Here is a 21,275-nt window from a genome sequence, read left to right as displayed (position 1 = left end):
TCTGCTCTTATCAGCCTGTACAGATTGTGACTATTACAAGAGTTTAAGTACAGTACGAGCCTTTGTTGAACCAAGGATGAAGATGGGAAATGAAATGATTTACACTAATGTGAAAACATCCGCCTCAGTCAAGTATATTATGCCAGTTCTGAGAGGGGTATTTGGAGAGTGATGACATTTAAGACTGGTCAAGTGACGACAGAAACCAATAACAGAAATAAGGAAGCTGCAGCACAGCTGAAAAACCACAATTTAAACTAAATTCAGACAAGGCTAAAGGTTGAAGCACCACCACAAGCACCAAGGTTTAAGGCATTTATCTTACGCCAGCAGAGCTTTATTTATTGTTCATAACTTTTCGTTCAAGTCATAATTCAATAGAAAGTTAAATAAACCCTAGAATAATTGATACAAGTTGGATCACATGGGGTCTCCATACATGGGGAAAAAAAGATGCATCAAAATTAGTAAAACATAAATTTATTTAACAGTATACAAAGCTGTACAAGTTACAATAAATTCACAATAGACATCCAGACATCCAGTGTTCTTGCTAAAACAATGTTGGACCAAAATATTTTGGACCATCTGGGGATCTATGATAACTCAGGTTGGTCGGAGGCGACCAAACAAACAAAACTCAGCTACATTAACAGAATAAACATGAAAATAATAATAACCCTTGGACACACCTCAAGGCAAATGTACCTATTGCTGTTATAGTGCTAAGACGTTTAAAGGACATCAAAGAATCAAATCCCGACTGCCTACTCCAGGCCATCTTCAAGTACAAGTCTGGGGTTCCGAGGGCACTGCAATGATGCTATTAGCTGTAGCAATATGCATTGGGATTGTGCAAGGCCCCTGAGAGGTACATGTCTTGTGCAGTGCGGAAAATACCCTTTTCAATACAAGTAATGTTGTACTGTGCCTACCACAAAATTGTTCACATCACTGTTGATGATTTTAACATAAAACCCTGCCATCTCTCTCTTCCACACACACCGTCTAATACATTGTATTTGAATGGTGCTCGAGTTGAAAATAACACAAAAACATCAGGGACCTGATAATAACATTTCTTCATTCTTTTCAGCGGGTTAGTTGTTTATATATATTCAAATGCCATTTGTTCATCTGATGTTTACACTTGCAGTAGATTGTCTCAAGTATTTACGTTGCCTTGTATTCAGATTCTCCCTGAGGCTACTGGACACTGGCCCCACCGGCTCGCTCAGTAATCCGTCCCTGAAAGGCGCAACATTATCTCTTCCGTGTCTCTCCTGTCACCACACCGCTGGCCTCCACACTCCCAGTCCGTGTAAATCGTACACACACGGCTGGTACGAAGGGTAGGATTTGTAGACTGTGGCCAGAAGAGACGCTCTGAACAGGTCCTCCTCGGCCGTGCTGCTCATTTCCGGCTTGTGGAAGCAGTCTTTGCCGTATTCACTGGCCAGTTGTTTGCGTTTGGTCTTGTATCTGCGGTTCTGGAACCAGATCTTGACCTGTGTTTCCGTGAGGCGCAGAGCCGTGGCCAGATGAGCTCTTTCAGGTGCAGATAGGTACTTCTGACGACTGAACTTCTTCTCCAGCTCCAGTACCTGCAAGTGTGTGAAGGCGGCGCGGGAACGCTTCTGTTTGGTGATGATGTTACCCAAACTGCTATTGGGGCTGGTTTCTTGGGAACCGTCTGGTGAATCTTTTCATGAAAAAATAATAATAATTACATTAGGTTAAGGACTTTTAGAATGATCAAATCAAGTGCGAATTTGTTTTAAAATTAAAATCAATCCCATGCTTTTTGTTTAAATGTTTGTTTCTTGTCATTACATTTACAGTTATTTTCATACAATTTTAAATTCATTTCCAATTATAATTTATTAGAAAAATAAAATGTGCCATAATTATTCCCCCGTTTTCAAATTATCATTATATTCTTTATAAATATATTTTCTAAATAAACCGGCTGCTATTTTTTGGTAAGATTTAGTAAGATTCAATAAAAAGTATTTTATAATTTTTTTATAAAAATCCTGTAGAACAAAATAGAAAAATAAATTTTGAAAATAAATTGAAAATTAAATTGAAAGTAATGTTTTTCAATGCAGTTGTCGTTGTAGAATTTTAGATTTGCTTTGATTATTAACAATGTACTTGTTTTTCTTGCTATATAGACTTTATTATTCTCAAAATAACACCTTTGCCCTAAAACATTACGACTATTATTTCCTCCATGGCCTACTGAATTCATTCACGAAATACAAACATTATTCCTAATATTACGGCCTTATTTTGAAAATCTTTTTTAAAAGTCTTTTAAAAGCTGACGTAAATGTAACCGTTAATTTTTAAAAAACAACAGTAAAACGAGCGCGGTCTCTACCTGTCCGAGCTAATGTTGCCTCAGTGGCGGAGAGCAGGAGAGCGGGGTCCTCCTCCCCGCCGGTACTCCACTCTGTCTCGGCTTCGGGTGGATTACTTCCGCTGGAAGTGCCGCTCGTCTCTTCTCGCTTCTTCTCCTCTTTTTTCAAACACAGAATGTCTTCGATGAAGAAAGACGTTAACGGCTTGTTTGAGGTCTCCATCTCCGCGGCCGGACACATGCACTTCCTCCAGGTCAATACAATATACAGAGTAAAGTGACGCTGGTTTTAAGAGAATTATAACGTTTTAATCTCTGTTTATCGCCGTGATTATGGTTTAAAACCTATTCAAAGCATAGAAACATATAGAGTCTCAAAGCTACAGTCAGTTTGTCTGAGTCTCTCTCCGCGCGTGCTCTTCATTTAAATAACACTCGCACGCTGAAGCATAGCCACGCCCCCGCGCAACGTCAAATGATTACACAAACAGACGACCGTTAAAAAACTCGTTAAAAATTGTGTATGTATATATATTTATATATTATTTGATATATTTTATAATAAAATTATATAAAATATAAAATAAAATGACCTCACACTACTTTTTTCTTTCTAAATTTAAAATTAGATTTTTGTTTAGACTGTAATATCAAACCCATATCTTGAAATAATATTAAATGAGTTTCAAAGGGTCACATTTAAGAACATTTCTGTGTAAAAATAAGTCCATATAAGACATATTTGACAATGTAACTAGAGAGTCCACTCAAAATAGCAACTACTCAATATCGTAAACTCAGAAGGCATTCATTCATTTTATAGCTTTTATTTATAGATTTTAGAAACGCGGACGTGATTGTCACAACAGTTAAAATCAGTGGATGATTTCATGATTCTGTAGCACTGATGTTACATTTTGAAATTTCCTTCACAACACCCTATTCGCATGTTTCAGATAAATTTATCCATGAAAAATGGACGTACAACAATTGCATTGATCAAGTTTACCATGATATATAATGTTTCAATACTTTTTTCAATATGTGTGTGTGTGTGTATAAACTTTTGATGACGTCATTTTAAAAGTTGAATATTATTTTTTTAATAATAAAAGAAAAACTATTTTTGTATTTTTTTTTCTTCTACTTCTATTTTTTTAAGCCCTTAAAAGGAACCAATGATCCATTTTTCCTGAGATAAGTTAAAATTTGCATTGAATCACGAGATGGCAGTTTTTCAAAAGTTCCATTCTGTACACAGCTGGATTTGGATCAGCTAAATGGAATCACCAATTCATTCCTGTTCAGCACTATAGCATCATTTAAACAAACACCAACAGAACCCAGTGACACAATGTATCCAACTTATGCTAAACGTAAGTTATGTAATTCAACAAAACATGGCTTATATTGCAGGGTTTTCTCAAACCTTCCTCTGTATAGTGTGGATTCTAAAGTAGAATGTAACCTACAGGTGTTTCCCATTTGGCCTACTCCTGCTCTTCTTGCTCTCCGGGTGAGGAGCTGTGGAGATTTATTATGAAACTGGATCTGACTGTTACTCTCCTGTAGCAGGCTGGGGGCAAACTCCAGAGTCCAAGTGGTCATCATGTCCAGAGGGGAGTCTCGGTGGTCCGGCAGGGTCAAGGTGGGTGGCCCCCTCCCTATGGAGCTAATGCGTTCAGCATATTGGGATGCGGCTCCTGCTCCTGACACACACATCGTAGCTGGTTGTTTGTTTGTGGTGCCCTCTCAGCTCCCCCACCGCAGTGCTTCTGTTTGACCCCATGGTGTTAGGGAGAGAGGAGCCGAGAGAGAGAGACATTTGCAGAGTAAGAGAGAGAGGGGGGCGGGCATGTATTGGCCCCAGGAGAGTGAGGAGTCTGTTTGGAATAATCCAAAACCTGATGGTGACAAACGGGGCCATTGTCCCACAACATGACCTCCCACCACAATCCCCTAAAATACTGTCTCTACTCGGATCAGTTAACACTTCCTGTCATTGCTGCTGAGGAGAAGAATGACCCTCGCGTGTCTTTAGGTTTTCTAACTCTCTTGAAGAGGATGCTAGAATCATTTTTGTTTCTTGAAAAGTACCTGCTAATGGACCTAGAAATGTACGTCCCACACGGACACAGGGAGAACACACCACACTCCTCACAGACAGTCACCCGGAGCAAACCCACGCAGACACAGGGAGAACACACCACACTCCTCACAGACAGTCACCCAGAGGAAACCCACGCAGACACAGGGAGAACACACCACACTCCTCACAGACAGTCACCCAGAGGAAACCCACGCAGACACAGGGAGAACACACCACACTCCTCACAGACAGTCACCCGGAGGAAACCCACGCAGACACAGGGAGAACACACCACACTCCTCACAGACAGTCACCCGGAGGAAACCCACGCAGACACAGGGAGAACACACCACACTCCTCACAGACAGTCACCCGGAGGAAACCCACGCAGACACAGGGAGAACACACCACACTCCTCACAGACAGTCACCCGGAGGAAACCCACACAGACACAGGGAGAACACACCACACTCCTCACAGACAGTCACCCAGAGCAGGACTCGAACCTACAACCTCCAGGCCCCTGGAGCTGTGTGACTGCGACGCTACCTGCTGCACCATCAATTTATTATTATCAACTACATTTCTCTTGTAAACTATTTAATGCACTGTAAAATCGGTTGAAGTTACTGTTGTAAAATAGGCCAGCGATTTATAATAGGCTTTCTGTACTGTGATATTTACCTCACTGGGCACAGATCGTGAGCTTAATTGAGCACTGATTTGGACTGTATTCTAATATGGGCGGACAAGACATAGTGTGTATATCCATTTCGTTATTCCTCAGAAATCCCCTTTATGTGATAGATATAATGTAAACATGCTGGTCACAGTGGGGGGCTTTTGTGTCCCTTAATCTAGTGTTTTGTGTATATCGATGGATCTCATGATCCAGGAGACGTACAAAAGCTTAAGCATTTTTGGAGGGTTTACCTCATTTCGGTTGTTGTCATGTAAACTTTGCGATAGAGTTCACCTTGAATAATCTGTCTGTGCTCCTGCTCACATCCACACGGAGCAGAATAGTCTACCTGCATTTGCCAATCTTTATCCGCCAGCTCTTTGATGGAGTCTTTTTCCTGTTTTCTTGTATCTCTTGATTCCTATCTTAATTGCACAAGCGTACACCGAGTCTGCCCTCTCCCCGGCTGTGTCATCTGAGGATGGCTATGTCATCCCGTGGCTGTGCTAAACAAGCAGCAGTAATTAGATGAGCATTTCTCACTGCTTGTGTAATGCTACTCCTCATTTCTCCTCTGACCCCTTCTGCCACACTAACACTGAGGGTGGTGGTGGTGGTGGTGGTGGGGGTTGGACGGTACTGTGGCAACGTTTGCTCGTCCGGGGCCAGATGTGGGCTAGTTAGAAGCTGACCCTGTCGACAGGAAGCTCTATGTCATACTCACTACGTGACACCAGCAACTTTCTCCACTCTGAGATGGGTCACGATCAGGTTTTGCAGATCAGTATCATATATGTATTTTGTTGAGGAAAAGCCTTTGAGGTTTTTTTTGGAGGTTAATTAACATTACATGCTTAAAGAGGACTGATAAATGTATCCGTTTATATATCGCAATTGTATTGTTTGTGATACATAATGTTAATGTATTTTAATTGCAGTTTAAAATATATTCTACATTCATTATAATATTTTTCTAAAATCTTAAAGGGTCATATATTGAATCTAGTCGGACATGTGAACTGGAATTATGGCACAGGCGACCCTTTAGTGTCCCCAACCCCAGAAACAGATGTGCTGATCTTATTGGAAAAAGGAAAAAAAAAAAAGACTGTTCGTGAAAAGAATTGCCACGGAACTAACAACAATTGCAAATATGAAACAATTATGCCAATTACAACAATGGTTTAAATAAAATACAACAAGTATACACAGTCATATGCAAATGTTTGGGCAGCCAAGAGCAAATGACATGTGTTTTTGATTTCCTACACCATCTACAGAGGTCACACTCCTGCAGATTTTAATGGAAATATACCGTTTTATTGGTGAATTTTCTACATAAAAAAACCTATATATATTTTCCCAGTAAACAAGGAACGTCCCTGGACGTTCAAAATAGGTCTAAAAGTAGTCTGTCCGTCAAGGACATATTTTAAACGTCAATGGACGTCCAAATTCCATTTTAGTTAGTTAAGTGGTGACCAATCGATAACGTCAGTGGACGTCCAAAATGAGTTTTATACAAGTAATTTATTTCGGGACCAATTAATAACGTCAATGGACGTCCAAAATACGTCTAATAATCGTCTTTTCAGTGTCTGTGTTTGGACGTCTTTTCAACTTTCATTTTCAACCTTAAGAGAACGTTGATTAGACGGCAGTCATTACGTTATTTCAACGTTGAATCAACTACTAAATGTTTACTGGGTATATATGGTAATTATTTGATAAATGTTACATTATATCCATTACACACACACACACAATTAAAAAACACTGTTGTTAAATACCAGGCCCCAGTCTTTTGTGTTCATATTTTCATTCATAAAACTGTAATCATATAACATTGTATATTATACAAATTACCTTTTAAGTCTCTCCTCTTTCATGTTTCCCCTCAATTAAAACCATATCTCCAATCAGACATTTTTTTTCTAGGATTCTATAATCATTCGATTTATCTGTAATCTGGCTCATGACACATTTGACATGTTTCCGGACCAAATCAAAATGGCGCCTTTAATTCTTATTCAATGAGGCAGTACCTGGACTGGCCTCGGTGACTGAGTGGCTTGTGAATGAAAAGAAAGGTGGCGCCCTCTCGTGGTCAACAATCCGTTTACTCCGCAGTGACCCACGTGCTGGAGCATGGCTGTGAGGATTTGATGGTATTCAGACATGATAGTTAAGGTATTGGAAGACGCTTCATCACTCCAAAGAAAATAGTTTCATTGCACTGTCCACAGCTTTTGGGGCTGAGAGATCTTGTGTGGCTTGGTGTATAGAAGGCTGTATGTTTACAGCACTTTAACATTTAAAAATGGGTATTTTAAAGCCTCGTTTCTGTATTTGAATGGAGAGGTAAATAGTGCATGCTAAAGTTAACAAAGCAAAGAAAAAGCAAAGTACATTTCTTGGTGCGGACCCTTTAAAGGCAGAACTGATCTAGATACCTACATAAAAAAGTTCACCTTTGTTTACGCTGAGCGTTACTGTTGTCATGGTAGTGAAGTAGTACAAATATTATTTCACACATAGTTTATCTTGAATGTGAAACTGAGATTACCCACCATCTGTCAGAGAGTGCCAAAGGCCAGAAAACAGCAGTGACATGGCTATAGTTTTTGTCTTTTATTTTTGGTTTGTTTTGGCTGCCTCTGAAATGCATGGGTGACAGCTGATGGCCTCACAGAGAAGCTACTTGCACTTGCAGGCCCCATAATAAGAGCAGGCACTGTCTATAGCTGTGATGTAATGTCAGCTGCTTTGCCTGCAGCACTTGCACTACAACGCTTTAAAGAAACACATCAACATCAGTTTTAACACCCAAAAGTAGCAAAAGTAATTATTCTACTATAACTACAATTATGTTCTTTAGCTACAATTATTTTTTTAATTACACCTCGGGTTAGATTCAGATTGCTTTATACCAGGACAGCGAGCATATATCAGTCCTGGCTGTCACACTACTGACTGTAGACCACTGCTGGTCCACCATCGGACCACTCAGATTACTGTCCTGTACAGGATATAACTCATTTATAATCTCCTCAAACAGATTTAACATTCACAGAGACTTTTATTTTGGAAAACAAACTAATACCAACCCCAGTAAACATTTAGCCGTTGATTCAACGTTGAAATAACGTAATGACTGCCGTCTAATCAACGTTCTCTTAAGGTTGAAAATGAAAGTTGAAAAGACGTCCAAACACAGACATTGAAAAGACGACTATTAGACGTATTTTGGACGTCCATTGACGTTATTAATTGGTCCCGAAATAAATTACTTGTATAAAACGCATTTTGGACGTCCACTGACGTTTAAAATATGTCTTTGACGGACAGACTACTTTTAGACCTATTTTGAACGTCCAGGGACGTTCCTTGTTTACTGGGATATTACCAAAAACTATGAGAGATATAGTAATGAGTATAAGCCTGATATAAAATGATTATGATAAAAATGTTGACACTCTGTTGGATTAAAATTATTTACTAATCTTATTTATAAAGAATAACAAAAAGAACCTAATGAAGGAATAAAAATGTAAACTGTACTGTGAATGGAAACGTGCCAATATAGGCTCGCTGTCTGGGATAGGTCCTAATGGCGGTATTTACACACTATAAACAACAGAGGGCGCCATGTGGCAACATTTAATGGTAGCAAACTCGCCGTATGTAAAACAAACAAACAAAAAACAGTAGCCTTTTCGTGTACTAAAAAAATGATTATTAATCACTCATTACTCATTTTCGTCGTGTACCATGTAGTAAATTTGTTACATCACCACCAGCCTCCGCTGTAATTGTCTTTTCCCTCAGAAAGCCTGGAGGACTGTGGGTAGCATACCACCTCCTAGCATACCAGCATGACGCGCTGATTTGAGGCCTGTACGGCATTGTGATTTTTTTAAAGTAAGCCTGAGACTAGCTGGTGCTTTTAAGGTGGAGTTGGACTGGTTGAGGCAGAAATGTTGGTGCCTGAAACAGATAATGTACACAGACAGACAGCAGAGTCAAATCCTGACTGACAGAACGTCTTCATTCCCTGAATAAACAGCCCTTGGATATCTTCTCTTTTACACACACACACACACACACACACACACACCAGAGAGAGAGAGGCCTTGAGAGACCTTGTTTTAAATTTGAAAGGTATGGGCCAGATTTTAAACACATTATGATGTAATTATACATTTGTATGTCCTTTGCAAGTCCAGTACCCAACCAGAATACACATCAGACAGAAATGTTATATAATATTGTTGTGTATTATATTCTACTTAGTGTCCATCTATATCTATCTATATATTTTTTTTCTTACTCTCAAAATTGAAAGCTTTTTGTTGGTAGTTACATAGTGGGACCATTTTGGTGGTCTACCAGTTCTTGCATTGTTGTTTGGAGGCCAGCTGTAAATTGTATGAATACTGTCAAGATTCTCAAAGCTACTGTTTTGGAAACTCTTGTTTTTTCATTGATTATTGAAAAGCCTGCAGCTTTTCACCATCAAAATACACATAACCTGACGCCGAACAAGTCGAGTTCTGCTCTAACCACAATATTCACTATCCTCAATCCGTCTCTGAGCCTTGTTTGTTTGCCTTAACAACCTTTCTTTGTTGGACTGTGGACAGTTTAAATTTGCGTAATTGTGGTCAATCCAGACCTCTTTTCGTTATTTAAAGTTCTGCTTGGTTTTTTTCCAAGCTATAACTCTCTCCTTCTGTAAACATGCTAAGAAAACTTCAACATTGGTTTATTTTCCCCCCAAAGATTGCCGAATTGTTCGGCTATGTGATGATAGCACACATTTGCTAATTCCTTATTTTGCACATGTTTAATCTGCTGCTTCAAGTGTAGGCAGCTTTGGAGCCTAAGGTCACCATGCCCAATGCTAAGTGTAGGCTTGAGGGGTATATAGGCCCCAGGTGTTGGGCTGTGGAGCGGTGAAACTGCATTCTCTGGAGTGATGGAGTTCTATTCGTCTGGATCGGTGTTGGTGGTGTGCTTTTCGAGGACTAAATAATCCAGCACGTGTACCTGACCTCATGTTGTTCTCGTGGCTGAATGCCATCCAGTCCTCACAGATATGTTCCCACTTCTAGTGTAAAAGAGAGCAGCAGTAAAAGGGTATAAGGGCAGGAGTATATCTGTATCAGGAGAAACTGAAGATATCCTTCATCCAGCCCACTCCTGATTAGGCAAGAAAGGGTCAGGCCAAAGGAAATGGATTTTCATCATCGAGGTCGTTAGCAATGTGGCCTTGCCAGTATTCTGCTGGGTTTGAGCATGTTTGGCCAGAGGACAAGAGTGTGTTTATAGATGGGGGACAGTTGAGTGATGTGTTGTAAGTGTGGACAGATGTGTGATGTTAGGCCTGTCCGGATCCAAGTGTCTTTTTCTTTTTTCTTTCTCTCTGTATTTTTGGATGTCCAGTCTTTATTTGGACAAAGGGATCAGAGCGTGTTTCGTTTTCCTTGTTTCTCAGCCCTCTCTTTGAATTGTGAAATGTTGGTGATGTCATAAAGGGTTCAATGTTGTTACAAATATTACATCTCCTCATTCTTTCTAGTTTGGAATCGTCTTTAATCCAATTAAGACTTGCGCTCACATTTGGGTGCTCAGCAAAATGAGAGAGTCGAGATACCGACTTTTTACATATTCCATGGCTTTAAACCCTTGGCGCATTCGGCCCAGGATTTTCAGACGTGGAAATGGGGTGATTTACAGACGGAAACAAGCTTATTTTGACTGGTTGGCAGTGCTTAGTTTAAACTGATGTTACCAAAGACCAGTTCCTGATGAAGACAAAATACTGCATGCAGTTAAAGTAGACAAATTTGGCAGCTCTTAGAACAAGGCTCCGTGAGTAATGTGTATTTGGAGTAGAGAGTCTGTATAAGTCAAGTGCTGTGGATTAGTGTAAGTTACACAGAAGTAGAGTGAGTCGAGAATGAACCGTAATGAAAGCCCCAGTGTTCCCGGAGGACCACTCTTCTCTGCTCTTGGTTTTGTGGTGAGCGCTTGGCTAAATCATCGCACGTTTGCTTCAAACTGTGGCAAGTCGTTAACTGATCTGAAATACACGTGTGTATGCGGTTCAATGTACTAAAAAATGGACAGAAGTGTGGATGAAATAACATACGGATGCTATGTTTAGCAGTGAAGAATTCTGAGACAGAAGCTGACACAAAAATAGGACCTTCAGAGTCATTTGAAATGTTGAAATAATTGATTATTTTAAAGAATGTTTTTTAATTCACAAAAGCTGAAGACATTTAGGGAACGTCACAGTTGATTCCAACAAGCTTTATGTTTTACAGCTCAGTGCTCAGTGAAATAGCCAGATAATACTGTTCTTAAGAATGTGTTTATCCGATTATTTTTAAATTTCACACTTCAGTATTTGGCTTAATTTTGTTCTGGGGTCAGTTTAGGCCTTTGGAATGTCATATAGTCTCAGATGCCACATAATTATGTCTATTTAAGCGTGCATAACTTCATGTGGATGGAGGTAAGAGTGTGATGCTAAACAGCTGGATATACTCTTATTGTTTGTCAGTTAAATTAGTTCCAACACAAAACTATAGAAGCAAACGTCAGACACCAAGCACTAAGTTTAGACTGAAATGAGGAAAACGTGTACGTTTCGTTTGAGGCCAGAATGTCGCTTCACGTCTTCAGGATCCTGGAGTTTCAGTGTCTCTCGGCAGAGTGGAGGAGTGTTCACTGATGATCCAGGCTCTATTGTCTTCCTCTGTCTGTCACTGACAGCCTGACTTTGTCTCAGATCTCATCTCTTCCTGTAGACTGCTGCTTCCGACACACACACAGACACACACACACACACACTTAAGCACCATCACTCATTCATTTGTGTGTGTGTGTGTCTCTCTCTCTCTCACACACACACACAAACATACACAAATGCAACATGCACAAGACACACACACACATTCCGAGCCACTGACACCAACACACACACACACACAGCTTATCTGATCTCCTCAAGTGGCCACAGTCTCCACTCTGTCTGTCTGCTGCCAAATACTGCTCTTAGCTGCATGCACATCCCTTATCTCTCTGCTAAATTTTGCTCCAAGCCGTAAAGGCAACTTTTCCCTTATCTGTTCAGCGTTAATGAGTCTATTGAGTGCATTCCCCCCCCCCCCCCTCTCTCTCTCTCTTAGTCAATCTCTCTCTCTCTCAGTCAATCTCTCTCTCTCTCTCTCTCTCTCTCTTAGTCAATCTCTCTCTCTCTCTCTCAGTCAATCTCTCTCTTGCTCTCTCTCTCTCTCTCTCTCTCTCTCTCTCTCTCTCTCTCTCTCTCTCTCTCTATGAATCTTAACCAGGACATGAATTACCCGTTAAGAAACCACTTCAGTTTCACTTTTCATCACTGTCAATAAAATCAAGGCCTATTTATTTGGGTGCCATGTGAGACCTTGGCTTGATCAATGGTGAGGAAATCACGTTCAGATTTCCCAAGTGACCAATGTCACGGTGCAGAGTGATAACATGCTGTTACTTACATCCTCTCCTCCTTTCACCGTCATCACCATCCTCTCAGAGTTATCTGTTTAGCTGCAGTTTTGATGAATACCTCTTCATTTGTGGAAAACACATTCAGATTTACGCCTTTAGAGTTGCTCGGTTACAGTCAACACAGCCCACACCTGTTTCCCATTTTCAACAAAAGCAGACTTAATACCTCGGGAACATTTGGTTAAAAATGATCCCTAATAATCTTTGATGATGTAACATGGTGCCTAGTAACAGCTATGATTATTCCATAAGTTATACATGAATTATATTTCATTAAAAATATTCTCTATCTCTGTGAATGAATACGTTTCTAGTGCAATATATTCAATTAATTAATTAATTAATTAATCAGTCCTAATAAATAGGCATTGTGTCTCTGAGGACGTGTAGGTGTAGTCAGTGTGTCTGAGGATGTGTTTGTTCTGTTGTTATCAGCTGTGTGTGTGTGTGTGGGTGTGTGTGTGTGTGTGGGTGTGTGTGTGTGTGTGTGTGTGGGTGGGTGTGTTATCTCCGAGCTCTAATGCGTCTCTAATGAGCTCGTCATTCCTGGGTATTAAGATCCGCTGATTAGAGCTTTTTCTTTAACTGATATCACTTACTGAGTTTACATTCTTTTAACTCACTTAAGTGACTTTAACGAGCTCAGCAGCAGGAGAGGCGTTATTACACATTCACCCCGAGTTCAGGTGATTATAACCTATTACAACCAACTGGTGTTTTTTTTCTCTGTAATATTGGATCATTTCTATTGGTTCGTTCCACATAAAACTGTGTGTATGCCTTTAAATTTGTCTCACCATTTCACGGCCAACGAACCAATCAAAATGGACAGAAATTTCATTTGAAGAGATTGGTTGACTTTAAAATGTAAAATTATATCGTTAGTTTTTTTTGCGTTCCTGAGAATAAGGTGATACGGTTTACCCCCTGAAAAACACTAAAACTCTGTTATTATTTTATTATAATTGATAAGAACGTGTTCAATACATATTAATAACCTGCCTAAAGAAAACCGAGCGAAAACGTAACAACGCCGCTGAAACGTTCCTTCGTTTGAACATGAAACAACAGGGATTTTAGTGTAAAATTGTATGCAAAATTACGGCACGCTAAAAATTAAAAAAAGACGCGGTAAAAGTTATTGGTCACTAAAGGTACACACAATGTAAATGTATCTTTAAAGATACAACAGTGGTTTGTTCCTAAAGATATGACATTATATTCTCTTCTCCAGAAGGAGAGGTGAATGTTTGTAACATTTTATTGCAGAACTGTATAAAATAAAAGAACGTAAGTTCGTGAGATGAAATGAGGCGTATACAATCAACACAATTTTACAATCTACAATTATAACAGAATAAAATAAAGGTGTTGCGTAATTAAATGTACAGAATATGTAAACGTGAAGGTACCACCTCAGAGACAGTTTTTCTGAATGTGTGCTCGTTAAGAAGCGTGTAAAATTACGTTGAATTAGAAAATCAACTTAACGCGTGAAGTGCCCAAATATTTGCACATAAATGTATATAAAAACCGAGCCTTGAGATTCTGTGACATATTTAACGAAAATATATTTCAGTTATAGTTCAGTAATTAAATAATGCGTTTGCAAATCACACACCTGTTCAATGCATAAATTGAAGATTATTGTTTTCTCTTTTCAAATGGGAATTTATGGGAATAGATATATGCTTATTTCAGCGTAAATATTTTTAGCGCTGTCTAGATTGTTGTATTGCAGATCATTAACATTTTTTATTTCGATTTTATTTATATTTTTTGTAGATCACCGATGTCCAATATTTTACAATTATTTGTTTACATCATTTGAGCAAAGCATTTTTTAAATTCTATTTTATACAATTTTCAGTACAGAGTAAATGGTTGTCTTTTATATATTGCATTTACTAAATTTTGCGCTATTTCCGGTCACTAATATATTTTAAGTATTGTATATTTAATATGAATACTGTACTTTCATATTTAATGTGTGTTTTCATTGTTTGTGAAAGTTTATACCGGTTTGTCTTTTAAATTATTTACGTATTATCTACATTGAGGCTTATAATGAATAATGCCACTATAAAATTTACTAAACTAAACTATTTTGATTGTAAATTAAGAACTCTCGTTGTGAATAAATTTGAATTTCTGTCCTGGTTTTTTCTGAGCTGGTTAGTCGACGTATTATTTTAAAAGTGAAATGCTTTATGTAACACTTAGGACTATGTTTCTTTCCCACAGTTTAATTATTTTACTGCATTCTCACCGCTGAATAAAATGTGAACCGCAAAAATAATGACACTTTTCATGAAGTAAACAAATGTGATTTTTATTTGTTCCTAGACTTTCATATACAAAATTAAAATACACAAAACATTTACATATAAAAGCAGCGCGCACCTCAGAAGCACACCACGTGATCATGTTTGGGTGGCAGGGTCGCGAGTGGATTCACGTACCACGTCCCTTCTGGACTAAAATAGTTTTTGGTTTGTTTTTAACGCTCGCAAAAACGAGTTCAAATAACCTAAACAAAGTACCGTTCTGCGCTTAGTCTTCTGGGTTTTCAGAGCAGTCAAGGCCAGGAACCTTTATTTATTCTGAATCAAGCAAATTCAAAGTACGCCATTGTGTTTTGAGAGTGCACAGCCCACAACCCTCGCCCATGACAGTCTTATCACATTTCAGAATACGCCGTGTCCCTTTGTTTTTGTTATTGTTGTGGTTCCTGAGGGAATCACCAAGCCCTGATCCCGGGTAAGGTGGTCTGAAATGGTCCTTGCTGTCCATCAGCGGTTGGCATGGAGAAGCTCATGTCCATCATTGGGTTTGGGATGTGGGAGGTCATCCCGTTAAGGCTGTAATGCCCGTTCCCATAACCGCTGTAACCGTTATAACTGTTGTAGCTGTTGTAACAGTTGCTGTATGTGTTGCTGTAGGTGTATGAGTTCACGGTGACGTTGTACGGTGGAGCTGGGGCTCCTCCCATGCACGGCTTTCCGTCCCTGACCAGCACTGGCACGACCACCCTCCGCGGTGGCGCGACCACCCGCTCCAGACTCCGCTCCTGCCGCTGTCGCCGGCATTTGTACCTGCGGTTCTGGAACCAGATCTTCACCTGAGGTCATAAAATGTTGTTTATTTTACGTGAGCCCATAAATATATGACACCGTTTATACACATCGATTTAGAAATAAGCAGGACGTGTATGTGGTGATAGTTTAAGCTTAAAATTGTTTGATGAATATCACTTAGAATTGCAACAACACAAAATGGCCGACACACTATTGAGTAGGCTACAATATTTCTAGGAAGCTTTCCTAACGCAGCCTGTGATAAACGTTTCCATGGAGATGTGTAGAAACTTTTTGTTGATATTTTAGCGTACGAGTATAAGTCACGTGCTCACGTGAAACTACCATCTACTGAACATACACGTGGAGGCTTATTTATATGTTTTAAGATAAAAGTACTGTTTCTTTGCTGAATTGAACATATTGGGAAATAAGAATAAATACCTTTAAAGTTTGTTCTCACATTTTTAAAACGTAATATGCCCAAAGAAACCACTAGTTTATTAAACGTTGAACAGTCCTCACCTGAGTGGAGGTGAGCTTGAGGAGGCTCGCGAGCTGCTCGCGCTCTGGCGCGGACACGTAGCGCTGCTGTTCAAAGCGCCGCTCCAGCTCGAGCACCTGCGCCTGGCTGAAGAGTACGCGCGGCCTCCTGCGCACGCGCCGCCTCGCGAGACCCTCAGGACCCTCTGCACACTCAGGACCCTCCGGGCACAGCGGTGAGTACTTGCATTTGAGCTCGGGACCCTCAGGACCCACGCCACCATCTTCATCATCGTCGTCCTCCTCCGTCCTGCGCGTGGGACAGCAGGACGGGTCCAGCTCGCACACGACTGAAAGGGAGGAGACACCCGGTTTAGATACACTTCAGTGCTTCACTTCAGATTAATGTGTGCTTACAATGTGGGTGTTTTATAGTTGCTATGCTGTCCAGTGTGGTTGCTACGGTGTTGCTAGGTAGTTAATACTGGGGTGTTTTCTGTACTCTCTCGTTGATTGGCATTTGGAAGTTTGTGGTATTTTTTTTAAAAAACATGTTCTTTACTGAATTGAACACGTTGGAAAGAAATAGAACGCCCAAACATTTGCCACAGTACACATTGTAATTTTTTAATATGTAAACTTTAATACTTCAATTCCGCAAAGAAATGTAACGCTGCATTTAAATTTAACATGTACTCTGTAGTGTGCTTTTGTTCATAAAGAAAAACAACAAACCATGTAATGGCGTGTAAAATTACACACAACGGTATTGCGTCAACTTGAAAACAACCAAAACTACATCCAGTAAAAAACAATAAATAATAAATGAATAATGATACTCATAATATATACATGGTTCCCAGTAAACAAGGAACGTCCCTGGACGTTCAAAATAGGTCTAAAAGTAGTCTGTCCGTCAAGGACATATTTTAAACGTCAATGGACGTCCAAATTCCATCTTAATAGGTTAGTTAAGTGGTGACAAATCGATAACGTCAGTGGACGTCCAAAACACGTCTTATACAAGTAATTTATTTCGGGACCAATTAATAACGTCAATGGACGTCCAAAATACGTCTAACAGTCGTCTTTTCAATGTCTGTGTTTGGACGTCTTTTCAACTTTCATTTTCAACCTTAAGAGAACGTTGATTAGACGGCAGTCATTACGTTATTTCAACGTCGAATCAACGGCTAATTGTTTACTGGGTTGTTATAGATGTAATATATTTATTTAAAGTGGAAATCCTTCGATCATATCTAATCTTGGACTTGTATATTTAGGCTTAAACTGAATGTGAGTCTGGAAAAATGTCCTTAATTTTACATTTACTGTTAGTAATTATTACAACTTAACTCAGTCTCTGGTTAAATACCTATGTGTAACACAAGCATGTTCACATTAGAAGTGTCCAGGGATATGTTTCTTAGTTTAAACCTGAGTCATGCTACATCGATAAGCATCCTTGGGCAAGACTCCTAACACCACAAGTTCCTACCCCACATACTTGAGTTGAAGCAAAATGACTGCCATGTACAATACGATTTTGAAAGCGTTTAACATTGCTGCTGTATAGTTTTAATAATAATCTGAATGCAGTGGCGTGCTCACTTCCTTTAAGAACAAACGTAAGTGTGTGTTTTTTTTTAAACCTTAGTCCACAATCGTATTTTATTTATTACATTTCATTACGTTCAACATATTGAAAGAAATCAAAACGGTGCTTTTGCATATACCACGATATTTTTATTGATTAGAAAAAAATAAATATATTTATTATATTATAAATAGCTACGATATCCAGTAATTTTGGTTCGGCAAATGATACGTAATATTAAATATTTAATTTTAGTTTTCATGTATCTAATTAAAAATTGCCAGCCTTTAAAATAATATCGTTAGTTTTTTTATTTCAGTTAGTTAGGTTTTTTGCACTGGGCGAAACACTTATCCAACAAATCAAATGATATTACAAGCATTTAATAAAATATTTAAATTGGCGACTGCATTAACGCACGCCCTTTTCACTCTTAAAATGTCCCTCTAAATTCTTTAGGGTTTCTTCAGATTGTTGGATACTGGAAGATAAAAAGCACCCGCAGCAACCATTATTTGATTTGTTAAACCTTTTTATAGGAACTGTCTTTCATTATTTTTTCTTATTTTTAAAAAAAGGTTCTTGATTTATTAAAGCTTCCTAGAAAAACGTGAAGAGTCCAAAAATGTTCCTAGGGAGCCCCCAGTTTTAGAGCGTACCACAGAATCTGAAATAGTCAGTGGAGGCGTGTGCTTTCATTTAAAGTCTCACCTGCTTGAATGGGTAGAAACTCAATAGTGTAATTAGTAAATGTAATTGACCGGATTACTAAAGTGTGATCAATAAATTATAGTTCCTCAATGAGTGACTACACCACTATTTCTTTACCCAGTTTAATAAGATGGTAAACTACTCTAATGGTCTTTTAAAGGTCTATAAAATGCTTTTTAATACTAAAATTTTCAGTATTAAAGACCCGTTTGAAACTCTCTTTCTTTCGAAAGATGCACTAACTCACTTTTAATTAAATGGTTTCCATTTTTTCCTATGTCCCTTTTATTAGAAATGAATCCACCAAGAACACGGTCTGAAAATGAGGAGGGTTCATATTAGCGTCACCGGAGATACGCTTATGTTCTGTGACCTGTGTTCCACATTTCCCTTATTACGCCTTAAGAGATTAGCATTAAGTAATCCCGGTTTATGTTGTAAAGATTAAATCCGTACCTTTTGACAATTCAGAAATAATGCACTAATGAGGATCTTATGATGATGTTAAATCAGAATAAAAATCCTCGCAGTAGCCATAGAGATGGATTCTCAGGGGTGTTATTTTTTACTTCATATGCCAGAGCGCCATGTGAACACAACGGAAATGTTACATTAACATTAAGTATTAAAGGGAAATAGGGGTTTACGAATAATCTATGACGTAAACAACGTCATCCAGAATGTTTTTTATGTGAAATGTGTTCTAGGAAAATGGATATAAAATTTGTTCCATATTCAGACCTGTGTTAATGGGAACCAAACGGTTTATTGTCTCTAAAATATCTAGCGGAAAATATTATACTAAACAAATGTTATGAATGCAATGTCACATGCTTTTTTTACATTTTCATTTATTTTTAAAAACATTTTACAATCATTAATATACACACGAACACATTTAGAAAGTTTCTGTAGGTTGTTGTGGACAGTGACGCTATTGGGGCTATATTTCATTGATCAATTAGATTTTATTATAATATTTTTCTTCCTTCCCAGTAAACAAGGAACGTCCCTGGACGTTCAAAATAGGTCTAAAAGTAGTCTGTCCGTCAAGGACATATTTTAAACGTCAATGGACGTCCAATATCCATCTTAATAAGTTAGTTAAGAGGTGACCAATCGATAACGTCAGTGGACGTCCAAAATGCGTTTTATACAAGTAATTTATTTCGGAACCAATTAATAACGTCAATGGACGTCCAAAATACGTCTAATAGTCGTCTTTTCAATGTCTGTGTTTGGACGTCTATTCAACCTTCATTTTCAACCTTAAGAGAACGTTGATTAGACGGCTGTCATTACGTTATTTCAACTTTGAATCAACGGCTAAATGTTTACTGGGTTCTCTTGTCGCGTTGATAAAAATTAATTTCGTATAAAATTTCGGAGATAGGAGTTCTTCATACGACAGGCCCACAATGCTGTCAGTAGACCGCAGGTGCATTTTTGTTCGTCTGGGTACAAAACCAAGTAAATGTTCCTTCAAAAGGTGCAACAGTGGTTTTACGGTCGTAAAATGTATTTTTGGAACATATTACGTTTACACCACTTCCTCTGTGGCTTGTCACAACTTTATAAATAGATAATAAAAGCCTGGGGTCAAGACGGTCATGTGACGTCAACGTATCCTGTAAAACTTATGTTCTATATTAGGAATAGGCATCTGAAATGTAACGCATAGAAATATATTTTGGTCGAATGTACATTGATTAAATATAATATTGCAAAAATATGTATTTATTTATTAGTTTAATGCATTCATTCATTCATTCATATTATTTTAAACTGATAAGTAAATATTAACGATGCAGTACACACCTCAGAAAAAAGTCTTTCTGTTTTCAAAATATTTTCCCACAACTCTAAAGTCCTAAAGGAATTGCTAATGGAGCAGCAAGGGTTTACTGGTTTAATTCGACTTAAATAAATAAACAAATAAATAAAAAATTAAGCAGTGCATTAATTCCCTGAGGTTGACAAAATCAAAAATGTGGCATAAAATCAATTTTTAAAAATTGCCCTTTCAAAGTAAACATCATGAGGATGAATCAAGTTTGCCAACCCAGAGGGCTGCATTATTTGTGGGTGAGTCGTGTTCTACCTCTGTAGGGATTGTCCTCCCTCTCCTCCTCCGCGGCGGCGGTGTTCGTGGTATCACGACCCGCGCGGTGGACGTCTGGTTCCGCGCGCTGTGAGCTGTGTTCGGCGGCAGCGGTGAAGCCCGTACAGTCGTTACTGTAGAGGAGCTCCAGGCTTCGGCTCAGCGCGCAGTGCATGCCGGGAAGCTGTTGCTCCTGCTGTTGCTCCAGCTTCAGAATGTCTTTCACCGAGAACGGCGTGGAGCTCACGGCGCTCGAGAGCATCTCTCCTCCGCCCGGATCAGCCAACAAACAACCGCGGTAGACGGAAACGGAACGGGAAACGGCTATATGGGGACAATCCACTCGGTCGGATGAGAAGAGCATGCGCGTGGAGCTCGCGACTGGAGCTCTTCTGAGAGTTTTAAACCAGAGCAGGGAGGTCTGTCATCTCTCACTGACCCCTCCCCTCACTCCCTCCGTCTGTCCACAGTCTTAGAAGTTTCTTCACACTCAGCGCACCTTAGTGGGGCCCACATGGGTTGGCTGGGTCCAAGATGGACACGGGTTCTGTTTGTACATGGGCTCTTAAGGACCCAGGTGGGCTGCTTAGAGGATATGTGTGCAGACCTGTGACTT

At 39.2% G+C, this 21,275-nt stretch overlaps 2 protein-coding genes across 2 annotated transcripts; both read right to left on the bottom strand.

Moving 5' to 3' along the window:
• Positions 1 to 331: 331 nt before the first annotated feature.
• On the bottom strand, positions 332 to 2,785 carry nkx3-1 (NK3 homeobox 1). Its single transcript, XM_066644416.1, has 2 exons — positions 2,387 to 2,785; positions 332 to 1,702 (listed from the first exon to the last, which is right to left on the bottom strand). Exons 1-2 carry the CDS (start codon positions 2,604 to 2,606, stop codon positions 1,287 to 1,289), a joined length of 636 nt encoding a protein of 211 aa, XP_066500513.1. The 5' UTR covers positions 2,607 to 2,785; the 3' UTR covers positions 332 to 1,286.
• Positions 2,786 to 15,188: 12,403 nt separating this feature from the next.
• On the bottom strand, positions 15,189 to 21,140 carry nkx2.7 (NK2 transcription factor related 7). Its single transcript, XM_066644835.1, has 3 exons — positions 20,660 to 21,140; positions 16,293 to 16,600; positions 15,189 to 15,811 (listed from the first exon to the last, which is right to left on the bottom strand). The coding sequence occupies exons 1-3, from the start codon at positions 21,021 to 21,023 to the stop codon at positions 15,431 to 15,433; spliced, it is 1,053 nt and encodes a 350-aa protein (XP_066500932.1). The 5' UTR covers positions 21,024 to 21,140; the 3' UTR covers positions 15,189 to 15,430.
• Between the last annotated feature and the right edge of the window lie 135 nt (positions 21,141 to 21,275).

The sequence above is a fragment of the Hoplias malabaricus genome, chromosome 14 (assembly GCF_029633855.1).
Source record: "Hoplias malabaricus isolate fHopMal1 chromosome 14, fHopMal1.hap1, whole genome shotgun sequence".
Taxonomy (NCBI): Eukaryota; Metazoa; Chordata; class Actinopteri; order Characiformes; family Erythrinidae; genus Hoplias; species Hoplias malabaricus.
This window is presented reverse-complemented; position numbering and strand designations above follow the sequence as displayed.

Coding starts and splice junctions, on each gene's coding strand:
- nkx3-1 (XM_066644416.1), bottom strand. CDS start 2,606: ATGTGTCCGGCCGCGGAGATGGAGACCTCAAACAAGCCGTTAACGTCT. Junction 1,703..2,386: donor GGCAACATTAGCTCGGACAG/GTAGAGACCGCG, acceptor TTTCATGAAAAG/ATTCACCAGACGGTTCCCAA.
- nkx2.7 (XM_066644835.1), bottom strand. CDS start 21,023: ATGCTCTTCTCATCCGACCGAGTGGATTGTCCCCATATAGCCGTTTCC. Junction 16,601..20,659: donor GGAGGACAATCCCTACAGAG/GTAGAACACGAC, acceptor CCTCCCTTTCAG/TCGTGTGCGAGCTGGACCCG. Junction 15,812..16,292: donor TCAAGCTCACCTCCACTCAG/GTGAGGACTGTT, acceptor TTATGACCTCAG/GTGAAGATCTGGTTCCAGAA.